Here is a 20,689-nt window from a genome sequence, read left to right on the forward strand (position 1 = left end):
CCTCCGTCGAAAGATCTTCGTGACGACGTCGTGTCGTCTCTCGCCTCGTGTCATCCTCCTCCACCAACAACAAGCAAATCCGAAGAACCCTGAGAAAAGGAAGGCTGCAACGGCTTTCCTGTTTGAGGTCAAGACGCTTGCTCGCTTTTATCCCGCCGGCGGATTTATGCACGAAGGACATGAGTGAGACACCTTAGACTTTTGCCGTACACGTGACAATATGCCTGTGAGTGAATGCAACAACAACCACTCCATCAAACAAAAGATATACTAACCATCTCCACCCCCAAGCTCATCCTAGTATCCGGCTACCCCAGCAGCGGCAAAACCCACCGCAGCACCCAACTCATCGCCCACTTCACCCAAAAAATCAGCACCTCCACCGACCCGCGCATCACCCGCCTCACCATCCACCACATCTCCGACGACACCCTCTCCCTCCCACGCACCGTCTACGCCAGCGCGCGCCCCGAAAAAGACGCCCGCGCGACCCTCTCCTCCGCCATCAAACGCCACCTCTCACGGGACACCCTCGTCATCGCCGACGCCCCAAACTACATCAAAGGCTTCCGCTACCAACTCTACTGCGAAGCCAAAGCCGTGCAAACCCCCTCCTGCGTCGTGCACGTCGGCACCCCGGCCTCCAAATGCCGCGAGCTGAACGCCTCCTCCCCGCACCCCTACGCGGAGGATGTCTTTGAGAACCTCCTCTTCCGCTACGAGGAGCCCAACGGCATGAACCGCTGGGATGCCCCCTTATTCACCATCCCCTTCGAGGACGCCGAACCCCCCAGCGAGGACATCTGGGAAGCGATGGTGGGGTCCGAAGGCAGCAAGCCGAAAGTCGTGCGGCCGAATGCCGCCACCGTGCTGAAACCCGCCGCGGAGCAGAATTATCTCTACGAGCTGGATCGGACGACGTCCGAGGTGCTGGCGCTCATCACGGCGTGGTTGGGCGATCATCCGGGGGAGGGCGGAGGGGAGGTGAGTGTGCCTGGGTCGGAGCAGACGATTAGTTTGCCCCTGAATGCGCCTTCGGTGCCGCAGTTGCAGAGGCTGAGGATGCAGTATATTGGCTTGAATCGGCAGCATTCGTTGAGTAAAGGAAGGATTCGGGATTTGTTTGTAGACTATTTGAATGATGCTTTTCAGACTTGACAAGCCTTCCATCCTTTCCCTCTCGAACGAACGACGATGTACCCTCTCAAGGCGAATCCAACATCAACTCAAACGTCGTTCCATCCGACAAGGTCACCCATTCCTTATTAGCATACACGCAATGCGTACAAGGTTCAGGCTTGATTCCCGCATCGAGACTCTCATGCGGACCTGTCGGTGAATCCCAGCTGTGGAAATGTTCCCCATGGATTAGAGACATCGTCTCGGCAGAGATTCCAAAAGGCCCTGCAATCACAGTCGGACCACGCTGTCTGGGAGGAGTAACAGTCGGTCTCATGGGTACTGCCCTGGGCAGAAGCGCTGGCGGTGGAGGTGGCGGCGGGATCGGTGCTCGAGTGCCATACGTCGTGAAGTCGATTTCCGTGTCTCCTCGGCTCCTTTCATGATCTGGAGCGGATGGCACGTTGCGCCTGGGGAGATTTCCAAAGGGACTGAAGTCGATGGATCCAAGCAATGGGCCTCGCGGTGTCATGATCTCGCCTACAGTTCCCCCTGGAGTCGTTGAGGCCACGACAGGTGTCCGTGGAGCGAAGTTGCGGTCGAGCGAGTGTATCGAGCGCAGCTCTGGGAGAGAGTAATGGATTCGACGATCGGTTGCTCGCGACATGGTGCCTGCTTCGCTACCCTCCTGCAGCGTGTAAGGCGTACGAGGCTGATCTGAGGTGGCGAGGACCAGCGAGCGAGGCGACTGACCAACAGCTGTCGAGCCCGACAGCCGTCCCAGTTCACACTCAATGCTGCACTGCTGATCGGGCGGCTGCGTGGGACCTTCATCTGGACTGCATGGATCCCATAGCCAGGGTAAAGCTCCAGGACGACTATGTGGAAAACGAGGTCCCGCTCTCGGCATCATGTCGAACTCCAGCTCCTAATGAGAACGACGCGGCGGATTCGACATTGAACGGACCGGCTGCGCAACGCTGGTGTCCACACGAATGCCCTGCTGCCGAGCCAAGCGTGCCACTCTCCCACGGCCTGTCTGATGCTCTCGAATTTCTTCCTGAACTCTAATAGCAACATTCAGTGGCAGTGCAGATCCGCCATGTGCAGCGGCCAGAGCCTGTCGAGTTGTCAATAGGGTCTCACTCATCGTCTCTAGCACCACATACTTCGTACTCGTCGCGTAATGCCCTCAGCTCATCCATGCTGTTTGAAAAGTTCTCCACTTCTTGGAAGACAGCCTCAGCTCTCCGCAGCATGAGATGCCGAGTTTCAGGAGAATGGCTTTCGATATTTTCCAGGTCAGTCCTTGCTTCTCTTAACTGTTCTTGCAAAAAATCGAACCCTGCAGCAATCGTGCTGTGGACGCGTGTTCTCGGATCTGGTGATGACGGAGCCGGCGTGTGAACAGCAGTGGTCCCAGACAGTGGCGAAGAGACTGCCGAGTTCATAATGTCTTTGATGTTCCTGCTTCGTCTCTCAACGCTCAAACGCCTCAGGCGCAACAGCAACAACCACAATCAAGCTCGCAACAATAAGCGCAACGGCGACCGTAGAGACAATGATGATAGTGCCTCGGGAAGCAGGAAATTTGCCGCGAATCACGTAGTGCTGGCTCTCGAAATAACGATGGAAACCCAGCATGAGGATCAATATCGCTTTGTTCTCAGTCAACACACATGGCCAGCTTTCGTGGTAGGAGTAGGGTTGACAACTTACAGATGGCTAAGAATGTCGCCCCAAGCGGTTTGCCCACAGCTCGAAGCTTCTTCGTCGCAGCGAATGATACTACGGCGTCCGGGTTGTTGGAGGCGATGGTGGTGTTGAGGCGGAAGAGCTGGGTTACTGCGATGCCGATGCTGGCGAAGGATAGGGACGTTCGTAGCCAGGCGAGGAAGGTCCTTTCTGTTGTCGACTGTCAGTCCTTGCAACGTATGTAGATCTATGAGTGAGGGAAGGCTCACCTAACGCAAGATGGTCGCGTGCCACACTTCCCTTGTTTTCCAACTCGACGCTGCCGTACTTCTCCACCAGCGATCTCCACCAACTCTCCTGCTCTGGCTCTTGTTCCGTCGTCTCTGGCTGAGCTTGTGTCTGGCCCTGAGCGGGAGTGTTTGTATTCCGAATACTCCCTCTCGACCGGATCGATCCACTCTTCTTCTTTCTCAAAACGCCCACACCTTCGAGAGCCCCATCATATCCCACCAACTGATCTTCCTCGTGATCAACTCCATTCGCCGTCGCTCCATATCCCGACTTGATTGACACATTGTTGCTCTTCTTCACAATCGCTGTATTCTCATCCGCACTACTGTCCCCCACTTCCTCCGAGTCCCTCCCCAACCGACTCCTCAATCCCCCAAGAGGACTCTGACCCGGCGAGGAGCTCGCTGCCATCCCGTAACTGCTCTCCCCAGAACGCTTGGGCGAAGCAGTCTCCGGCAGAAACGTCACAGAACGCTGCCTCTCGTCGCTCGCCCTCCCAGACGCGAGCAAGCTCCCCAACTGCCCACTCCCGTACGAATTCCTAGGGGAATCCCGCTTGATATGTCCCAGCGAAGCCGGACGAGGCCCCGTCTTCTCCTCCGGCGACGAAGCCACAGGCGGGGGGAGCGAAGGTCTCGAGAGGTTCTGAATCGTCCTTTGAGCAGGGTCGGCGGGGCCTGGACGAGGGGTGGTCAAGGAGTCATCGGAGTCGTTATCAGAGGTCGGGTGCGATTGCGATTCAGACGAGGCGGTGGAATTGGAGACGGGCGAGCAGGGCAATGGCATGCTTTCGACCTTTTTTGGGATCGGGCGCGGTGGAGCGAGGTTGCTGGGAAGCTATTCTAGTTTGAAAGCTTAAATGGTCACGGCACGTGCTGCTCCTCTTGGGGATTGTTTATTAGAAAAGGATATGTGATGAGTATGTTCTGAGGGGGAGATTGGGTGCAACAATCGCGTGGAGCTCTGTGACGCTCAGGCGTTGATGATTGAAGGCGTTGTGCTGAAGGTAATCCTCATGAAGCTGATGAAGCATCCGCGGACGATGGACTCGCTCGGCCTGGCCAGCGGATCCCGCGCTGAGGGTGCCTGCATGCGCTGGTGGCACATCCGATATCTGGATTGCTAATAAAATGGCAGTCGAATGGCGTGATACCGTGGCCGATTCGCGCGAGAATGTTGGAGTGAGGGCAAGCTTCACACGGCAGTGGGACGGGGGTGGCCGGGGATGAGGTCGGTAGGGTCCAGCGAACACTCGGTAAGAGAATATGCAAGACCGCCTCGCAGGTCATATACCGTCTACTCTTGGCTCCACTAACAGCTGACATGTAAATGAACTGCTCCTAGAGGAAGCCATATTCTGGACCCGAAAGATCAGATCACGGTCATGCTTGAGAGATTCAAGGGCGAGATTACAGCAGGAAAGTACAACATTTTGCAACGCTCTGTCACACTATCACACGCTCCATGTCAAGACACAAGTTTCATTAAAAAGGTTAACCGAACATGCAAGGCGCACCAACACATAGCAAGATTCTCGCAACCGCCCGTGTCGACTACCAGCAAGGCGAGTGCAATCTAAACTCTCCCCAAAGGCGCACACTCGAGCAAACCGGGTCCATGAGGTGTGTGGTTGTAGTGGGCTTGAGAGGATCGTCTACGGTGGCTGGTGCGATCTCTGGAACGACGCCGTTCCGGTCCATTTGCAATGCGCTCCCAAGAGAGCCTTCGTGCTCGTGGGATCCTGCCACCCTCTGAAGATATCGGTCCGAGGTATCGACCCTGGTGATCTTGGTGGCCGTTGGCAACAGCCGTGTTGACTACGGCTCTAGTCGACAGGTCGTTCCCAGCGGCAATGCGATTCGATGCATCAGCGCTACGGTGCGATGCTTCTGCTGCATACGTCGTGGCCTTGGCGGATCTCTTCGTGGCTTGTGCTGACTCCCTGGTCGCCTGGGTGGACAAGCTGACGGCCGCTACACTGGCGACGCTGGCAATGCTGGCGATGGTCGTCCAGAAAGTTTTCTTTTTGAACCATGGTTTCTCGGGTTTGCCTTTGTAGTCGTTGTCACGGGGAGACAACGATCTGCGGCGTAACGAAGAAGGCCGTGAACGGTCTTCCCGGTGGGGGCGCCAGTTTGAGGATGAACGACGACTTTGTCGTGGTCGAGATCGTGATCTGTCACGCCGGGCAGAGACCAATGAGTCGTTTGATTTTCTCGCACGCGGGCTATAGTCACGACCCCGATCGTCACTCTCAACCGCATCTCTTCCGTCGGGTCGCCAGCGTTTGTGATAGGACTTCGACTTGGACGCATTGTCTGGATAATAAGTGGTCCCAATGATGTCAGGGTCAATCGTGCTTGCCATCGTCGTAAGACCTCGCAGAGAGTGCGGTCAAGTAGTGATCGAAGTTCTGCTACTCACTGCAACGAGTCAGTGGCAGCTTAATAGTTCGAGCAGCAAGGAGAGGGTTTCGAACGGAGTGCAGCTGTCAAGACGTAATAGGTGACTGACGTGGCCGGAATGCCTGATAAGTCGCGGCCAGATGCGTCGAACATGCTTGCGCGGGATACTAGCATCTGCCGTCGTCGAGGCATCCTTGCTCGGCTAGTCGAGATGATCGTGGTGCTTCCTTGAACATAGCTTATTATGATGTACCAACCAACCAACCAATCCTTGGCAGTAGCATTGGAAGCTACTTCATTCGCAGATTGGAGCAGGTGTATCCCGGATCCGGATCACATGCCCAGAGTTGGACAGCAACGACGTGGCATAGTTCCTCTGCATCTTGACGATCTGCCTGGAAAAGCGATTCACTCTGCGCTGCGCGAGGTATTCGGATTTATTCGGGCGCTGGTGGCCCAAAAGCTGTTGGACAGGATCATTCGTCATTCGATGGTTCGTAATCTCTGCTGCTCCTGCGGCTTTTATCTATGTTCCGGTATTGCCGCCTTGACCAGGACGCCGAAGAACCCTAGGAAACGATTCGTCATGTACAGACTCGCTGGTCTGTTCCCGGGAACGAGAGTGGTTGACTGACTCCTCGGCGCTCCGCCCGATGTGACCGACAACAGTAGAGGTAATGATGAGGCGGACGACGCTGCGACTTCACGTCGAGTAGAATGCAAATTCGTGTTCCCTGCGACCTCCTAATGGACGAGACGCTCCTGCAGAATCAACGTGGGAGATGACATGAGAGAATGTTTGGGATGAGGTGGACTTTGTATGAGGAATTGTGGCTGTAATCTCCGATTCGCAGGCGTTTGGCGATTGAGGGCGGTGTTGTGGTGGAACGTCGCCCTCTTCGAAGCTCACCAAGCGTTGGAGGAAGAGGAGAAGGAGGAGAAGGAGGAGGAGGTTGGCTCGCGACCGAAGCGAATCCCGGAGTTAAAAAAAGCAGCCGAGCAGATCGGGGAGTGGTGTTTAATAGCGCGGCCTACGCGCATGCTCGCGCTTTGGGGTTCGTGACGGCAGTGGCATTAAGGGTTACATGTACTTAGTGTAAGTGCCGACGGCTTCCGACAGAGACAACCATTACTGTTACGATTAGAGTCAACTGAGCTTTCTGCAATATTGAAGTATTTCATCATGAGAAGGGATAGAGGTAGCTCAAGTCCAGTGGTCGAAAAACGTCGCCGGCTAATAGGGCACTTTGGGAACACCACTCGAGACTGTAGAGCGTGCTTGCCAATACACTGGGTTGATGAGGAGCCCCGTCAGACAGCGACAATGAACTCGCTGCCTTTTATTAGTGTCCACTTTTCTCCTCATCTTGCATCAAATAGTTAGGTACTTACTAAGGGTCATGTATGTACCTTGGAGCACCCGCTCGTTTGTAACGCATTCTAGCGCATACTCTCCAATCCATGTGTGAATTGTCGTGGCTCCTCGTCCAAGGAAACGCTCGGCCGAGTTTAACTCCAAGCAGCTCTCCTTCTATGTGTTCACGCTTGACCAGAGAGACATTCCCTATTTAAGCGACATGCTACGCTTCCGAAACAATGTCCACCATCTCCAGCATCCGAGCCACACGTGACTATCAAACTGCAATCGAGAACCAACCGAGTACGAGGAACCTGAATTCAGCCTGGAAAGGTCCAAGAGACTCACATCCTACCTCAAGCAGACTAGGAAACAAAGATGACCGCCCGTCTCCCACCAAAGCCTCGAGAGCAGCTGACTCCTGAGCAACAGGAGATGCACGATCTCTACGGGAAAGCGACTAAGACGGTCTTCGGAGAAGCCGGCGGCAGCTTTATCTTTGAAGAGGCCGATGGCTCCTACAATGGACCGCTACCATTCTTTGCGTATCTCCCCTCGGCCGGCCGATCGCTATTCGCGCAGATGTCAGCGATTGGAAAGCTTCCGATTCCACCGGACGCGCGAGAAGTAGCGATCTTGACGACTGGTGCCCATTTCAAAGCCGGATACGAAACGTACAGTCACATTCCTCAAGCCGTGCACCTTGCTGGACTATCACAGCAACAGGCGGAAGAATTGGCGGTGGGCAAGAAGCCGGATGGTCTCAGCGCAGAGGGCAGTGTGACATACGACATGGCGACTTATCTGACGAACATACCTGGTCCGCTGCCGCAAGAGATCTGGGACCGGGCTGTGAAGGTATTGGGAAAGGAGACCGTGGTGGGCCTGCTGCATTATATCGGATTTTATGCCTATGTCTCAATCGGTCTGAACGCCGTCGACGCTGCAGTACCAGAGTAATATTGAAGTTGCCATGGCTTCCTACGTACAGAGACATTACTGCATAAGCCGTCGACTTCAGTTCAAAGATACACTCCAAATCGTACGCATCAGCGCTGTCCGATTCCACAGCGTCGCTGTTCTACGTTCCTTCTGTATCTGTCAGCAACGGTCGAGTACAAATCCACACGCTTCCGATTAACGTTGCATCCGGAAGACACGGAGTACCATATCCATGATTCTTGGTCGCACTCCCACAGTCATTTGGAAGGCTGAAAATGCGACGACTAATATTTCTCCGCCATTGGTCCACGACCTCCATGAGTGAATCTCACGAGTGTAATACATAGTAAATATCCAGCTTGACAACTCGAGGCCCAGTTCACTCAGACCTCCCAAGATTCGAGACCTATTTGCTGACCTGAACGCCCAGCTTTTCGGCGGCACTTACAAGTCCGTACTCATGCTCATTCACCCATACATCAGGAATGCTCTCATTTCTCAATTCTTTATGACTCTCCTCATCAGGTCGCTCAACGTAAACAGTTCTGAGGCCGCATGACTTCGCAGCTTGCAGGTCTGCCAGATGGGCTGCTACCAGAGCGCACTGTGCGGGCTTCAACCCCATTTCTTCCACCGCCCTTAGGTAGACTTTGGGGCTCGGCTTGTACGACCTGAACATCTCCGCAGATAGGATCTGCTTGACGGGCAGCTTGCCATAGTCGACTAAATCATTGAGAAGGGCCATATTGCCATTGCTTAATATGCAAGTCTGAAAACCCTTGTTAAGCTCGGCGAATCCTTGTCGGGTGTCGGGCCACGGATCTAGCCGGTGCCATACCAGGCTCAAGTCTTGCACTTGCGCTTCTGTCCATAGCGAACCGTCGCCAGGGTTGTTATTGTCGGTCCTTGGGAACATCAGTCCTCGCGAGGTAAGGAGGGCCTTGAACGATTCGAGATGGTGCTCGTCAACAGTCTTCCATGGCTTACTCGCATCTTGCGCAATCTCTAGTGTGAAGTGGTAGTAGCCGTCCCTCCAGTCCTGCGTCCTTGTTAGTCCTGCGTCCTCGTCCGTGCTACAGGTTTTCTTGCGAGTAGTGCTTCTAGGAGAGATGGCCGAGGCTTCGTGGCAGCCCCGTTGCGCTGCTTCTGCTTGAAGATGTGCTGTATCTCCGACCTACTTAGCTTACCTGAGCGAACTTGCCCCAATCCTCACGTGTCTACTGTCGTTGTTAATGATGCTTTCTCCCTCATTGAAGTTTGGCCTACCATGTCAGTTGCAATGCTGCGCGCCCGGCTGTCAATCGACGCGGTCGCGGAACAGAGCGCATCTTTGGCTGCTTTCCACAATGTCTCCGTCACCGTGGTTCGCCAGTCGACGCAGGTTCCAAATGTATCAAAAAAGAGGCAGCGGACTCCGGAGTCTTGAAGTTTCGACATCACAGTTTGAGCTGGAAAGGAAAGATACAGTTGAGAGACCGTAAAGGATGATCGTGTAGATATTCATTGGCCTCCAGACCTTCCTACTACTGCAATCGCCGCATATTAACGTCTGTTGACTAAAAGCTATAAAATGCATGCACGCTCCGGCAAGCATGAAGTCAATTTAGTCTCAAAGCACAGACCATACTCGCTAAACCGGCCAATAGTAACAGGCCCGGCTACATTCACTTCGACAGCAAAGTTTTGAATCAGGTATAGTCAGAAAACCTTGCGTCACGCCAGTGGCCTGTGCTCTGAGGCTAAAGCCAATTCGTAAGCTGAACATATCAATGGTAGAGCTACATGTACTCTGCCTGTTTTGTGTCCTCTCGGCCGCAGCTACTGAGATCAACTACACTTATATCACCAAAGAGTCGATACGCATCCACCTTTCCTCTCTGTACTAAGCAACGGTTCTCGGTCTCGACAGGACTACTTGTTCGATAATGCTTGATCAGCAAACGCGTTTCTACGCATGACGACCGTTGTCATTACTACTTACTAGAAATGACGACTACTGTTTTCCTACTCAACCTTCACCAATTTGGCTCACTTTTCCAGTGAAAGCTCAGAACAGTACTTTGCACCATGTCCGAGATTAAGACAGTAGGCGTTGTCGGAACTGGCGTCATCGGAGCCTCGTGGACGGCGCTCTTCTTGGCTCATGGAAAACATGTCCTGGTCGCAGATCCAGCGCCAGATGCAGCCAACACTCTAAGAGCTCATCTTGAATCGTTCTGGCCACTAGTAGAGCAGATCGGACTTTCGTCTGGCGCATCCCTGCAAAATTATCGCTTTGTCGGTGCTAGCCTCGGAGAGCACTATGGCGAAGTGGATTACGTACAGGAAGTGAGCAGCAGCGGACCTCCACCAGCAACTACAAGCTGACGCCCGTGATTCAGAACGCGCCGGAGAGACTCGACCTGAAGAAAAAGCTGATCGCAGAGATCGATTCCAAGACTCGACCCGAAGTAGTCATTGCATCCTCCTCCTCAGGCATCCCTAGTTCACAATTCGTGACGAGCTGCAAGCATCCTGAGCGCGTACTCATCGGCCATCCTTTTCATCCGCCTCATATCATGCCGCTTGTCGAGGTTGTGGGACATCCGGGTAGTAGCGAGAACGCAATTGCCACCGCCATGCAGTTCTACACCTCGGTCGATAAACGGCCTATACATATCATGAAAGAGACGCCGGGTCATGCTGCGAATCGTTTCCAAGCGGCGGTGATGAATGAGGCGTTCAGTTTGGTGTCTCATGGGGTCCTTACCGCTACGGATGTCGGTGAGTTCTGTCATACCGATTCCATCTTCTCATCATACAGAGCTATCGGGAGCTAAATGCTGCATAGATGCGTGCATAACCACTAGTCTCGGGCCCCGCTACGCGCTGATGGGCCCTTTCCTATCGAACGTCAGTGGTGGAGGTGGTGGTAAAGATGGGTTCAGACACCTGCTCGAGCACCTTGGGCCTGCTGTGCAAGGCTGGCTGAAGGATATGAAAGATAAGCAAATCAGCTACGACGCAGAGACCTACGATAAGCTGAGCGAAAGTGTGAGGAAAGAGCAAGAAATCTTCGATATTAAAGAGGTCGAGAAGCAGCGAGATGAGCTGCTTGTGCGGCTATTAAAGGACAAGAAGACTGCCTCAGCGATAGTCTAGATTATTTGTGTTACGGATTAGCTACGTCGCGCATCTACTGCACTGTGATCGTAGACCGAGCGAGGAACATACTTCTTGGCTCGGACTCCCTCTCTCGAAGATCCATGGTGGAAGTTTCAGACCTCGGTGTACTTTATACATCGTCTCCACTCCATAAATCGGCAACCGCCAAAAATTGCTGTCGACACAGCTTCCGCCATTGATTCGATCCGACTTCCATCGCAGCTCTCGCCTACGCAGTGCCCGAGCACTGATCCTCTCTTGAGAATTGATAAAGCCGTACACCAGTACTACCGTCCTTTCGCCCTGCAACAAGACCAAAGAGTCGCACCATTCATCCCTCACGCTCCCGCCATGGCTTCAGCACCATCGATTCCCACAGGAGCCTCCCTCCGATCTCCCTTGGAATACTCGCGAACGACACGAACCCGATACACAGCATCCCCAGGCACACGTTCCAGCGAAGCCTCAAACTCCTCCACGCTTGACCCACCCTTGGGTCTCGACACCCACATGAGCAGCTTCTCGCCCACATAGAACTTGGACTCCGGCGTCTTTCCCGCCGCCGTCTTCTCCACCCCATCCACAAGTCGCTTCAAGTCCTCTCCAGGCTCCGTCGTCCTCACAGGCCTCTGGTAAATGTTCACGATCCTCTCTGCTGCTGCTGCCGCATCATCATTATCCGTCCCAACAACGATCCGAAACTCATCAAAGACATTCTGGCGCGCATCGTGCATGACCCGCAAATGCGTCGGATGATTCCTCCACCTCGCCAGAGCGGCCGCATCCGTGAATTGCGCGAAGAGACACTGCCTGTGCGGTTGCGTGGGATCTCCGAAGGGAACCTCCTCGATGAAGCCCGAGATGTTTTGGAGGATCGGTTGGAGCGTGCCGTAGTATTCTGCGCCTACGGCGGCTTTGCTTGCTGGCACGATGCCGGAGAATAGGACGTAGTGCATTGTGGACGGGTGTTGCCGTGATCGAGGGTTGGTTGTGGTCGTGGTTGTGTTGATTGTGAAATGTCTAGGTGAGATCTGAAATGATGGGAAGAAAGCTTACGTTCCAACACCCTCTTCAATGTCCTTTGTGAGCGCCTTGCAAAACCATCACCGACGACATCAAAGTCCTTATATGCCCTTGAGAAGCAACGCAGGAAGAAGGTATTTGATATGCCAAGAACGGGCTGAAGACATGCCCAGCAGATGCCGAGAACGTGATTCCACATGATTATAAGGAAAACCACGGAGAGCCATTCTAAAGGCCGAGTATGTGCGCCTTAGTCCCGGTGATTTAAGCTCTACTCGAATGTCGCTGGCAATGGTCGTTGCTATTTGGAAGGGATGAGATCGTTAGGGTCCAGGTCGTTCTGTCAAGCCTGAGACGATGAGGTGAATGACTACACATCTGGTAGGTAGGAATGCGATCGTAGATCCAGAAGGGAACGTATTCATGACTCACATCAATGACTAGCTAGTGGATGTCATCGAAGAAGGCATGGAAGAAAGCAGTGGACGATGTAGGTGCCATAGAACGTCCCTTTGTTCGCAAACAGACCACAGTCTGTTGTCCTATCTATCTCAAGATCACTTCATACTTCAGTCACTCCCCAGCGCCACGCTGTAAACGATTCCCTAAAAAACCTCAAACACACCCAATGCGATCCGCTCAAGGATCCGAGCCGCCGACGACAGCGAGCATGCCCTCGATCTCCTTCAACGCCTTTTGTAGAAGGACGTTATCTGTCCCATTCGTCACCGTCTTCGACCACCTCTCCTCCAGTGCATTCGTCGGTGTCAATCGCTCACTCAGATTCCTCTTCCGTGATAGTGCCTCCACCAACGCCTTCACTGCCTCCACGTCGTATTCGAGGGCGGGAATGTCTGCCGCATTGATGCCTTCCGCTGCTGCGCGAGCTTCATCTGAGTCGAGAATAGCCGATAGCATCGCCAGACTGTTCGCTTCGGCCACAAGGCCCAGCGTCACTGCCCCTGCTCTCGGATTGCGCGGCGATGGTGTCTCGTTCCGTAATGATCGCCCTGCACGGTGTAGTTGTTCTGAGAAAGAGTTAAGGAAAGCGCCAACCTCTGCTGCAATCGGCGGCCCCACGGCGTCCAGCAGGTTCAGACATATCGGCAGAAAGCCTTCGCTCCAAATGACGAACATGCGCTGAGGTTCATCGAAGGGTCCCTTGCCACCAGGTTTCCGGAAGTAGTTGGAAAGGTTGCTGGCCGAAAGCTGGGTGAGCGCGCCAGATAGTGCTATTTGCACTGCAATGGGAGGCACAGTCGACAAAGCCAACAGGAACATGACCGCTACCTCGCCGAATATCGGATCATGCGCTGTTGATTCTGCCAACTGATCGGACCACGAGTAGAGACTCAAAGCCCCTCGTATGAGAGAAGAGTCGGCCACAATGTCTGACAACCGCGTGTGGACTGAGCTGATGCCTGGGACAGATATCACAGCCTGTAACAGTGCAGTGAGCAATGCGAAATCCGCAGGTAGAGCCAAATCCGGATCAGTGTGAAGGTTGGCACACAAGGCGCGGAATCCAGGGGCAACGACTTTGCCGATAATACTGACCAGGATGGCGCTGATTTCAGGGTCCAGATAGAGAAGCTGAGTCTGGCTTGTCGCTCCACCTTGTTGAGCTTTCCCGACGAAGCCGTGAGGCAGAATAGTGAGGTACAAGACTTGAAGGAGTTGGCGGTAGTAGTTCACATCCTCGGAGACAGTCGCGATGTCGAAGTCAACCGGCGACAAGTTGACGAGTTCCCACGCAGCCTTCACGAGGTCCTTCGCCTTCTGGTCCTGCACCTTGAGAGCGACGACCTTGGAGCAAAGCACGAACGCCAGTTCGATCCGCTCGTTCAGCACGTCCGCAGCACCTGGCTGGTCGAGTTGTGGATCAGCATTTGCTAATAGGCACTGCTCTGCCACCTCAGCTAACACGGGATGTGTACTTGGCTCCTCGTCTGCCAGTTCGCAGATCGTGATGGCCACAGCCTTCCAGCTCGTCAACAGCTTCGTCTGTGCATCAAGGAGACTCAGATTAGCATTCGCTCGGGCGAATTCGTCTGAAAAGCCTTGACTTCGGCCCTTGTTGCCACCATGCCAGGAGACATCATGACTGAGCACACTGGTTGCGAATCCCCTGTCGTAGAAAAACTCGGTGCCGTATGTCGCAGGATTGACAGTCGTCCTCTTGAAGTCAGACAGCTCGGCCTGGGGAAATTTGCGTTTGAGGTTCTCTGAGAGGTTCCTGTGCAAAGATCGATTGTACGCGTTCACGGTGACCGCATGCTCACGCAGGAACGACAGCTTAGGAATCAGACTCTTCAGCACAGTCTTGTCGCCTGTCTCCTGACCTGCGTGTATGCTGATCGCGAAGATATTGCACAGGTACGAAGCCATCTCACACTCCTTGGCAAATATAATGGAGGAGCCTGGAGACGGATCTCGAGGGGCCACTCCGAGGGTATCAATCCAAGTAAGGGTGTTCTTGAGAAAATCCGGATGCGAGCGTATCTCCGTGTTCGCCCACACCCAGACCTGCTGCGAGGTTGCAACAAACTTGAGCATGCCATTGCCACGCTCCGGTGGTAAGATCGATATCGCTGCGAGTTGATCCAGCACGTGCGTCAGGATTGATTTCGTTTTGACGTGATTCGACTCATGTCGATCTACGCGCTTCTTGGGTAGTTGCCCAGTGAGGAGGAACGCTGCGAAATAGCTTTGCTTGCTGCTCATGACGGTTGACAAGAATTCCCATACTCGCCGCTCCACTCGAACATCACACAGTGGTCGATCGAGCTGAGTTGTAACCGACAAGAAAGCCTCCTGAGCTTTCGGCTCGAGTTGTGCCAGTATGGATGGTGGATCTTCGTCTCCCGAGCCGATGGCCTCCAAGACTTCGGAGAGCAGCGGGAACAAATCTGCCTTTAGGCTGTGGTCACTCACCAGGAGCGAGACAAGCGTAGGAAAGTGCTTGACCATGTCTGAAGCCAGGTTGATCGTCCGCTGCGTGGCAGCTTTGCTCTTCTCCTCTTCTTTAGTCTCCTTTTCTCCAGTTGCTGACAGATTGATACCTGCTTTCGCAGTGCGTATCAAAAGCGTGAGGAACTGGAATGATGATTTGACCTGCTCTATCAAGAGTCCGCGGATGTGGATGGGCAGACCGTCTTCAGCTATCGGCAGGCCTTCAGGTAGTAGTCGACCGAAAGTACTAACAACAGGACTGGAACCGCTCTGAGGAGCACAGACGCCGAGAAGCGCTTCCGCTGCTGGGGCTAGCACGTTCGTGAGTCGCTTTGAGGGATCCTTCGCCACATCGACTCCAAATGTGCACCTCAACAACTTGGAGAAGGCGTCCAGGATATTGATGGCGATACTGCATCTCTCCTGACGAACGTGAAATTTCCAGTGGGGCAGGTTTTGAAGGACATCCAGCAGGATCTTTTGGTACGAATTCAACACCGCGCTCATGGTGCGGTCTGGCGTGGCGTCGAGGTCAGCGCCTGCTTGAGCAAAGCGATGATTACTCTTCACAGCCACTGCCTTTCGCTTTACCAGTCCAGCCAGTGCATCGTCCAGCAGCAACGAGTGAAGCAGCGTACAAGCATCGAGGAATTGGTATCGGCCGACTGGTATCTCGCTCCCGCCCACGACAGACGCAAGCGACACGGCCCCATCTTGGACTCCCAAAAGGCTGCTGCGTACTAGTATTGACCATACTCTTTCCGGGTAGACTTTGACCAACTGGTTGAGAAATTGGATGCAGGACGTCACCACTTCCAGCGAGCCTTCTTGAACCTTTTGGTCAAGATGCGCCAGCAATTCCGACTCGAGCACCTCCGAGATAACGGTCACAATATCTTGCTCGTTACGTAGAGCAGCACTCAGCCGCCCGAGCAGATGAGTGGCGTTGTCATCGCCTGTACTCTGCTCAAGCGTTGCAGAAAGTAATGATGTGAACAAAGTCACAATCTCTGCAGCTGTGACTGGATCGAGGACAATGCCAGGGGCAGCTTGCCGAATCTCTGAGCTCGGCGCGAACGTGGACAGAAGGAGGCCTAGATACTCGAGTCCAGAATGCTGATGTCGTAGATGGAGGATGTAGGGTTTGCTAGGCTTGACGATGCGACCTGTTGTGCCTTCAGGCACAAACATTGCCCTCCACGCTTCTCCTGAGTCGCTACCGGAGGCATTTGAAGGCAAGGCTCGTTGGGTCGTCGTTTCGAAGAAGCTGTGTCCTCTTTCCACAAACATGGGCACATCCACGTTCAGCACGATCCCATTGTTGCCGTCTTGTGGATCTGACAGAGCGTACTCCGAAAACATCGTATGAACGATTTGTGTGTAGGCGGGCATCGAATCCAGCTGTGACACAATCTTGGGCAATTCGTCCGAGCTAGTTGCGTCTTCGACACCTGCAAGAGCTGTGAAGAGGCGAAGAAGTGGTGAGAGCTCGTAGGGGTAGCGGAGTAGCGTCTGGTCGAGGAGATGAGTCCGGAAGTTGCCATTATCGTGGTAGATCTTGCTGGCGAGTATACTGCTCTGCTTCACTGAAGTGCTGCAGAACTCAGCAGGGGTCAGTGTCGACAAAATGGCGTCTAGAACTGGTGCCTCGTATTCCGCAAAGTCAAGTCCCTCTCGTAGGAGGTCCAAGAGCGCTTCTTTGCAAATGAACCCAGTGGCAGACTCAACATCCGATCCAAAGAGAGCGTTGGCTTTGCTGCTGAGGATTGTGATCAGGTTGTTCACGTTCATGTCGTCGACGGCTGCACGTAGAAAGACTTGTGGCGTCGTCGAGTTGCCTGCTTCCCACTCACGAACGACGATGACCTCGCTGTAAAGGTGCTCCAACTCAGATCTCCAGTCCTGTGTTCGTTGGTCGTTGGCGGTATTGTTTGAGCTTTTCTGTGCTTCCTCGATGCCATTCTCGCGGGCGATCCGGTATTGACTTGCGACCAGACCCACGATCGAGGTCATGATGCTCCAAGCGTAGATGGCCGGAGCCGCGCAGACTAGCTGTGATGTTGCAGCTCGATGGAATGCTGTGGTCAAGAAGGACATACACTCGTTGTCCTTGATATAGAAGGCGCCTTCCATCGCGTTCGAACTAAGCAGTTCTACGCCCGCTACCCTCATGATCTCTTCAATGACAAATTGGAGCTTCAGGATCTCGAGCGAGATCACAGATGCCAGCAGTTGCGCAGCCTCGCAGTCAGCGAACAGGGCGGCAAAATCGTTCAAATAGTCGCAGTTATCCATGGTGGAGTACCATTTCCTTATCAGCGGAGCCGAAGGTATCCCGTCAAGGGCGTAGAGGTTGGCTAACAGAAGACGTAGCAAAGCGACGAGCTCGGTATACACCGAAGCAAGATACACTTGCGCTTCTTCCGAGTTATCCTGGAACCTCTTTGGCCATTTCTTGGTATCTCGTACGGTATCGAGCAAGGATCCAATCGATTCGACGGTTTTGGTGCAGAATGCCTCGTGCTCTGCTCTCTGCCCGCTCGAACAAAGCTTCTCAAAGACGTTCGTGGCCAGGTCGTCCATCCAGGTCCTCTTCGTATGCTCCTGTAAAGAACCGACATGCTGGCCTTGGATATCGCTCTTGCCAACAGCACTACGGGTAACGAGATCCGTGCTCAGCTTCAGGAGATGGTTCTTCTCACTCAGGTACACATCCACTAGTCGCCGTCGCCTAATATCCTCATTTGCAAAGTCGAGCGCCGGTCGCGAAGAATGGCCGGTCGTTGAAGCCGCAAAGTTGAAACTGCTTTTGCCCAAAGCAGAGCTCGAGAGCACGACTGGACCGGACGACGCACTCGGGGGGTTCATGGAGGTGTTGAGAAGCTGGTCTGCCGCCCTTTCTTGCCATTCAATAACAGCCATGCGCAGCGCTACCAACTCGTCGACCTGCATTTCCTTTGCTAGCCACTTGGTGTCCGCTTTGATCTCGTCCAGCTTATAGTGCCCATTGCTGTTCTGTGACACATTGATCGGCGCCGTCCTTGTATCCAACTCTTGCATGCTCTTCTGTGACGGACCAGGGAAGGGATGGAGTGCATTGCTGAGAAGCGCGACAGTGTCGTTGTCGGCGAGGAATTGTTCGAGGTTCGAGTTTGACAAGGCCGAGTCCTCGTCGCATAGCGCCCTGTATGCTGTCCTCCATGATATCAGGCGGGTCTCGCCTGCTAGACACCTGTCAAGCGGCGGGAAATAGGTGGTGTCTGCGATTGGGGCCATGTTCGTGGTTTTGATGTTTTGTTGCGGGATGCTGGTCGCGGCGGTGTTTAGGGAGTCGCATCCATTCGAGGTCCAACATCAAAGCCTATGCCCATTCTCCAGATTGAACCAGGTCGATGTTGTGAGTTGTAGAAAATGCGACGGGCGTCGACAATAGGATGGAAGCTGTCTATTCACTCACGGCTTTCTTCACGTCGGACGCGTTCTGAGCTCACGGAGACAGGTCCGCTCTTGGCGTCTCCCGCAGCTGCACCTCACCTCGTCCGCCAGCTTCAACGCCACGTCGTCGCGATTCGACTCTTCGCCATTGCACATCATGACGGTCACCGAGAGCATCAAAGACGCCGCAGAGACGGTCAAGGAGGCTGTCGGTCTCGGTCATGGCCACTCAGCCCCCACAAGACGTACGAATCGCCGCCAGCCAATGGAATCAGCTGCATTATGCAGTCAGGAACAAGATGAATGCTGAATGATATGCAATTATAGCTGCCACGCGCGAAGAAATGTCCGCGAACAAAGTCCCCCTACCGTACCGCGACTCCTGCGCCCACCTCCTGATTCCCCTCAACAACTGCCGCTACGATAACTTCTACCTTCCATGGAGGTGTATGGTATGAACCGGTACGAATGCGAGGATGCGAGGGCAGCCATACTGACTTTTTGGTGTGAAGGACGAGAGACATTCATACGAGAAATGTCAGTACGAGGAGTTCAAGCTGCGGATGAAGAAGATGGAAGAGATCAGGGCGGAGAAGAACGGAGCGCGGTCAAACTAGGGTCAGGGAGAAGGATATGGGACATGTCGCGAGCAGGAGACCATGGTCCAAGAGATCAGTTCATACCCAGGTCTCTAGTTGCTATTGTACATATACCAAAAGGAAGGCATGAAATGAGATCTGGTCTGCCCCGCTGGTCACATATCTCCTCGTAAGTCTCCACTCACGTTGCTGCTGATCCGTCTTAGCATCTTAGGGCGTGCCGCTGGCTCGGTTTCCTTTGGACTTTCTCAGCTTGCTTGGCGGCTCATCCTCTGAATCCTCTGGTGTTGAATCCTCGACTTCCTTGCGCTTGCCGAGACTCGAGTTGCCTGCAGCGAGCGTCTCCTTGTCGAATTGGTTGGTGAGTGCGCGTTGGGCGGCTTTGGCTTCGAGGCGTTGTAGTGCCGTCTTCGGTGGACGGTCCTCCTGCATGTCATCGCCGCCGACGTCTGCCAGCTTCTTGGACTCTTGCGTCAAGCTTGATGCGGCAGAATTCTCAGGCGAACTCATCCGACTCTTGTCCTCTCCGCCACGCTCTTGCATCAGTTCGGCTTTTGGCGCAACGTATCTGTACTTTGCGCCGCTCTCCTCCGGGCTAGCATTGGCTCGACTGGCCCACTCGACACCCGTGTACTCCTTAAAGATGTTGCTGAACAACCGAGACGCGGTGAGGAAGTTGCAGCCGATGCAGACGATGATGTTGTTCTGCGGCAGCTTTGAGGTATGGTGAGCCTTGGCGTTGAAGGCATACGTGGGCGGCTCGGTCTTGGACTCGTAGATTTGGAGCTGTTGTAGGCTGATCAGTATTTGCAAGACAGGTCAATCTTGCGAGTTTCACTTACAGAGACATTTGGTGGGTCGTCAGGACCCCCAGTCTTGTCGACAGGCTCCAGAACCACATCCAAACGGAAACTCTTGCCGTCGACGTAGATGTGATGCTTGTCGGTAATGAGCTCGTTCCTCTTCTTTGTGATCCCACGCTTAAACAAATCCTGAAGAATCTTGAGACTCTCGGACTCTCGCTGCTCCTTAAACGCCTCTTGCTTCCGCTTTTCGTCCTCCTTCCGCTCGTCTTCCTCCATCTGCCACCGCTTCGCCATCTTGTTCTTCGCAGCCTCCGAGAGAAATCCCTCGGTACTCTCAGCAAAGACCTGCGACATCAGACCCGCCGTGCTGCGTGGCTGGACTTTTGGACCTTTGGCCTTCATGGCCGCTCTGGCCTTCTTCACCCATGAGTAGCTGGACTCGGCCCTCTTGGCTTTGGCGTGGAGGCTATCGTCGAGCCAGTCGAACGACACGATGTGGATCTTTTGACTCTGCTCGCTGCGTTTGAGAGCATCTTTGACGACGGCTGGTTGGGTTTTCCACTGCTTCTCGGCGACGATGATGTGGGTGGTGTGGTCGGTGATCTTGGGTTGGAATGAGATCTTGCCGCGCGCCGCTTGAACCCAGTCTTTGATCTTGCTGTCTGGATGTCCGCCGTAGTTACCGACGGCGACAATGTCGCAGTCTTTCAATGCGCTGTGCACCATGTTGGTGGAGGTTGCTGGAGGTCGTGAGATGTGTTGAGGATGTCCGTTGGAAAGAGTGCAGAAGGAAGAAGCGCGAAGTAGTAGTAGTCGAGTGAAGTTGAGTGGTAATAAGACGCTATCACATGAGAACGCTAGCCTCTAGGCTAGGCGGCAGCTGAAGCTGAAGCAAGTGAAGACCGCTGTTTGCATGTGATC

At 54.0% G+C, this 20,689-nt stretch overlaps 11 protein-coding genes across 11 annotated transcripts; 4 read left to right on the forward strand and 7 right to left on the reverse strand.

The window, feature by feature from the left end:
- Positions 1-220: 220 nt before the first annotated feature.
- On the forward strand, positions 221-1,158 carry M409DRAFT_20311 (uncharacterized protein; the record flags this gene model as incomplete). Its single annotated transcript, XM_033805329.1, has 2 exons — positions 221-226; positions 292-1,158. The coding sequence occupies 2 exons, from the start codon at positions 221-223 to the stop codon at positions 1,156-1,158; spliced, it is 873 nt and encodes a 290-aa protein (XP_033670786.1).
- A 46-nt stretch (positions 1,159-1,204) lies between these two features.
- M409DRAFT_20312 (uncharacterized protein) lies at positions 1,205-1,786 on the reverse strand (the record flags this gene model as incomplete). The annotated part of the gene is made up of 1 exon (XM_033805330.1): positions 1,205-1,786. The coding sequence occupies one exon, from the start codon at positions 1,784-1,786 to the stop codon at positions 1,205-1,207; it is 582 nt and encodes a 193-aa protein (XP_033670787.1).
- An 812-nt stretch (positions 1,787-2,598) lies between these two features.
- Positions 2,599-3,516, reverse strand: M409DRAFT_64873 (uncharacterized protein; the record flags this gene model as incomplete). Its single annotated transcript, XM_033816263.1, has 3 exons — positions 2,599-2,777; positions 2,839-3,024; positions 3,084-3,516. 3 exons carry the CDS (start codon positions 3,514-3,516, stop codon positions 2,599-2,601), a joined length of 798 nt encoding a protein of 265 aa, XP_033670788.1.
- A 1,164-nt stretch (positions 3,517-4,680) lies between these two features.
- M409DRAFT_52381 (uncharacterized protein) lies at positions 4,681-5,472 on the reverse strand (the record flags this gene model as incomplete). The annotated part of the gene is made up of 1 exon (XM_033812064.1): positions 4,681-5,472. One exon carries the CDS (start codon positions 5,470-5,472, stop codon positions 4,681-4,683), a length of 792 nt encoding a protein of 263 aa, XP_033670789.1.
- Positions 5,473-7,245: 1,773 nt separating this feature from the next.
- Positions 7,246-7,827, forward strand: M409DRAFT_52382 (uncharacterized protein; the record flags this gene model as incomplete). Its single annotated transcript, XM_033812065.1, has 1 exon — positions 7,246-7,827. One exon carries the CDS (start codon positions 7,246-7,248, stop codon positions 7,825-7,827), a length of 582 nt encoding a protein of 193 aa, XP_033670790.1.
- A 388-nt stretch (positions 7,828-8,215) lies between these two features.
- Positions 8,216-9,246, reverse strand: M409DRAFT_20315 (uncharacterized protein; the record flags this gene model as incomplete). The annotated part of the gene is made up of 3 exons (XM_033805331.1): positions 8,216-8,848; positions 8,997-9,026; positions 9,076-9,246. The coding sequence occupies 3 exons, from the start codon at positions 9,244-9,246 to the stop codon at positions 8,216-8,218; spliced, it is 834 nt and encodes a 277-aa protein (XP_033670791.1).
- A 630-nt stretch (positions 9,247-9,876) lies between these two features.
- On the forward strand, positions 9,877-10,950 carry M409DRAFT_20316 (uncharacterized protein; the record flags this gene model as incomplete). The annotated part of the gene is made up of 3 exons (XM_033805332.1): positions 9,877-10,137; positions 10,191-10,572; positions 10,640-10,950. The coding sequence occupies 3 exons, from the start codon at positions 9,877-9,879 to the stop codon at positions 10,948-10,950; spliced, it is 954 nt and encodes a 317-aa protein (XP_033670792.1).
- Positions 10,951-11,291: 341 nt separating this feature from the next.
- Positions 11,292-11,909, reverse strand: M409DRAFT_20317 (uncharacterized protein; the record flags this gene model as incomplete). Its single annotated transcript, XM_033805333.1, has 1 exon — positions 11,292-11,909. One exon carries the CDS (start codon positions 11,907-11,909, stop codon positions 11,292-11,294), a length of 618 nt encoding a protein of 205 aa, XP_033670793.1.
- A 706-nt stretch (positions 11,910-12,615) lies between these two features.
- On the reverse strand, positions 12,616-18,204 carry M409DRAFT_64877 (uncharacterized protein; the record flags this gene model as incomplete). The annotated part of the gene is made up of 2 exons (XM_033816264.1): positions 12,616-16,830; positions 16,930-18,204. The coding sequence occupies 2 exons, from the start codon at positions 18,202-18,204 to the stop codon at positions 12,616-12,618; spliced, it is 5,490 nt and encodes a 1,829-aa protein (XP_033670794.1).
- Positions 18,205-18,520: 316 nt separating this feature from the next.
- Positions 18,521-18,980, forward strand: M409DRAFT_20319 (uncharacterized protein; the record flags this gene model as incomplete). The annotated part of the gene is made up of 3 exons (XM_033805334.1): positions 18,521-18,608; positions 18,691-18,815; positions 18,876-18,980. The coding sequence occupies 3 exons, from the start codon at positions 18,521-18,523 to the stop codon at positions 18,978-18,980; spliced, it is 318 nt and encodes a 105-aa protein (XP_033670795.1).
- A 192-nt stretch (positions 18,981-19,172) lies between these two features.
- On the reverse strand, positions 19,173-20,494 carry M409DRAFT_20320 (uncharacterized protein; the record flags this gene model as incomplete). The annotated part of the gene is made up of 2 exons (XM_033805335.1): positions 19,173-19,748; positions 19,805-20,494. The coding sequence occupies 2 exons, from the start codon at positions 20,492-20,494 to the stop codon at positions 19,173-19,175; spliced, it is 1,266 nt and encodes a 421-aa protein (XP_033670796.1).
- Between the last annotated feature and the right edge of the window lie 195 nt (positions 20,495-20,689).

Source organism: Zasmidium cellare, assembly GCF_010093935.1.
Source record: "Zasmidium cellare ATCC 36951 unplaced genomic scaffold M409scaffold_9, whole genome shotgun sequence".
In the NCBI taxonomy this organism is placed as follows: Eukaryota; Fungi; Ascomycota; class Dothideomycetes; order Mycosphaerellales; family Mycosphaerellaceae; genus Zasmidium; species Zasmidium cellare.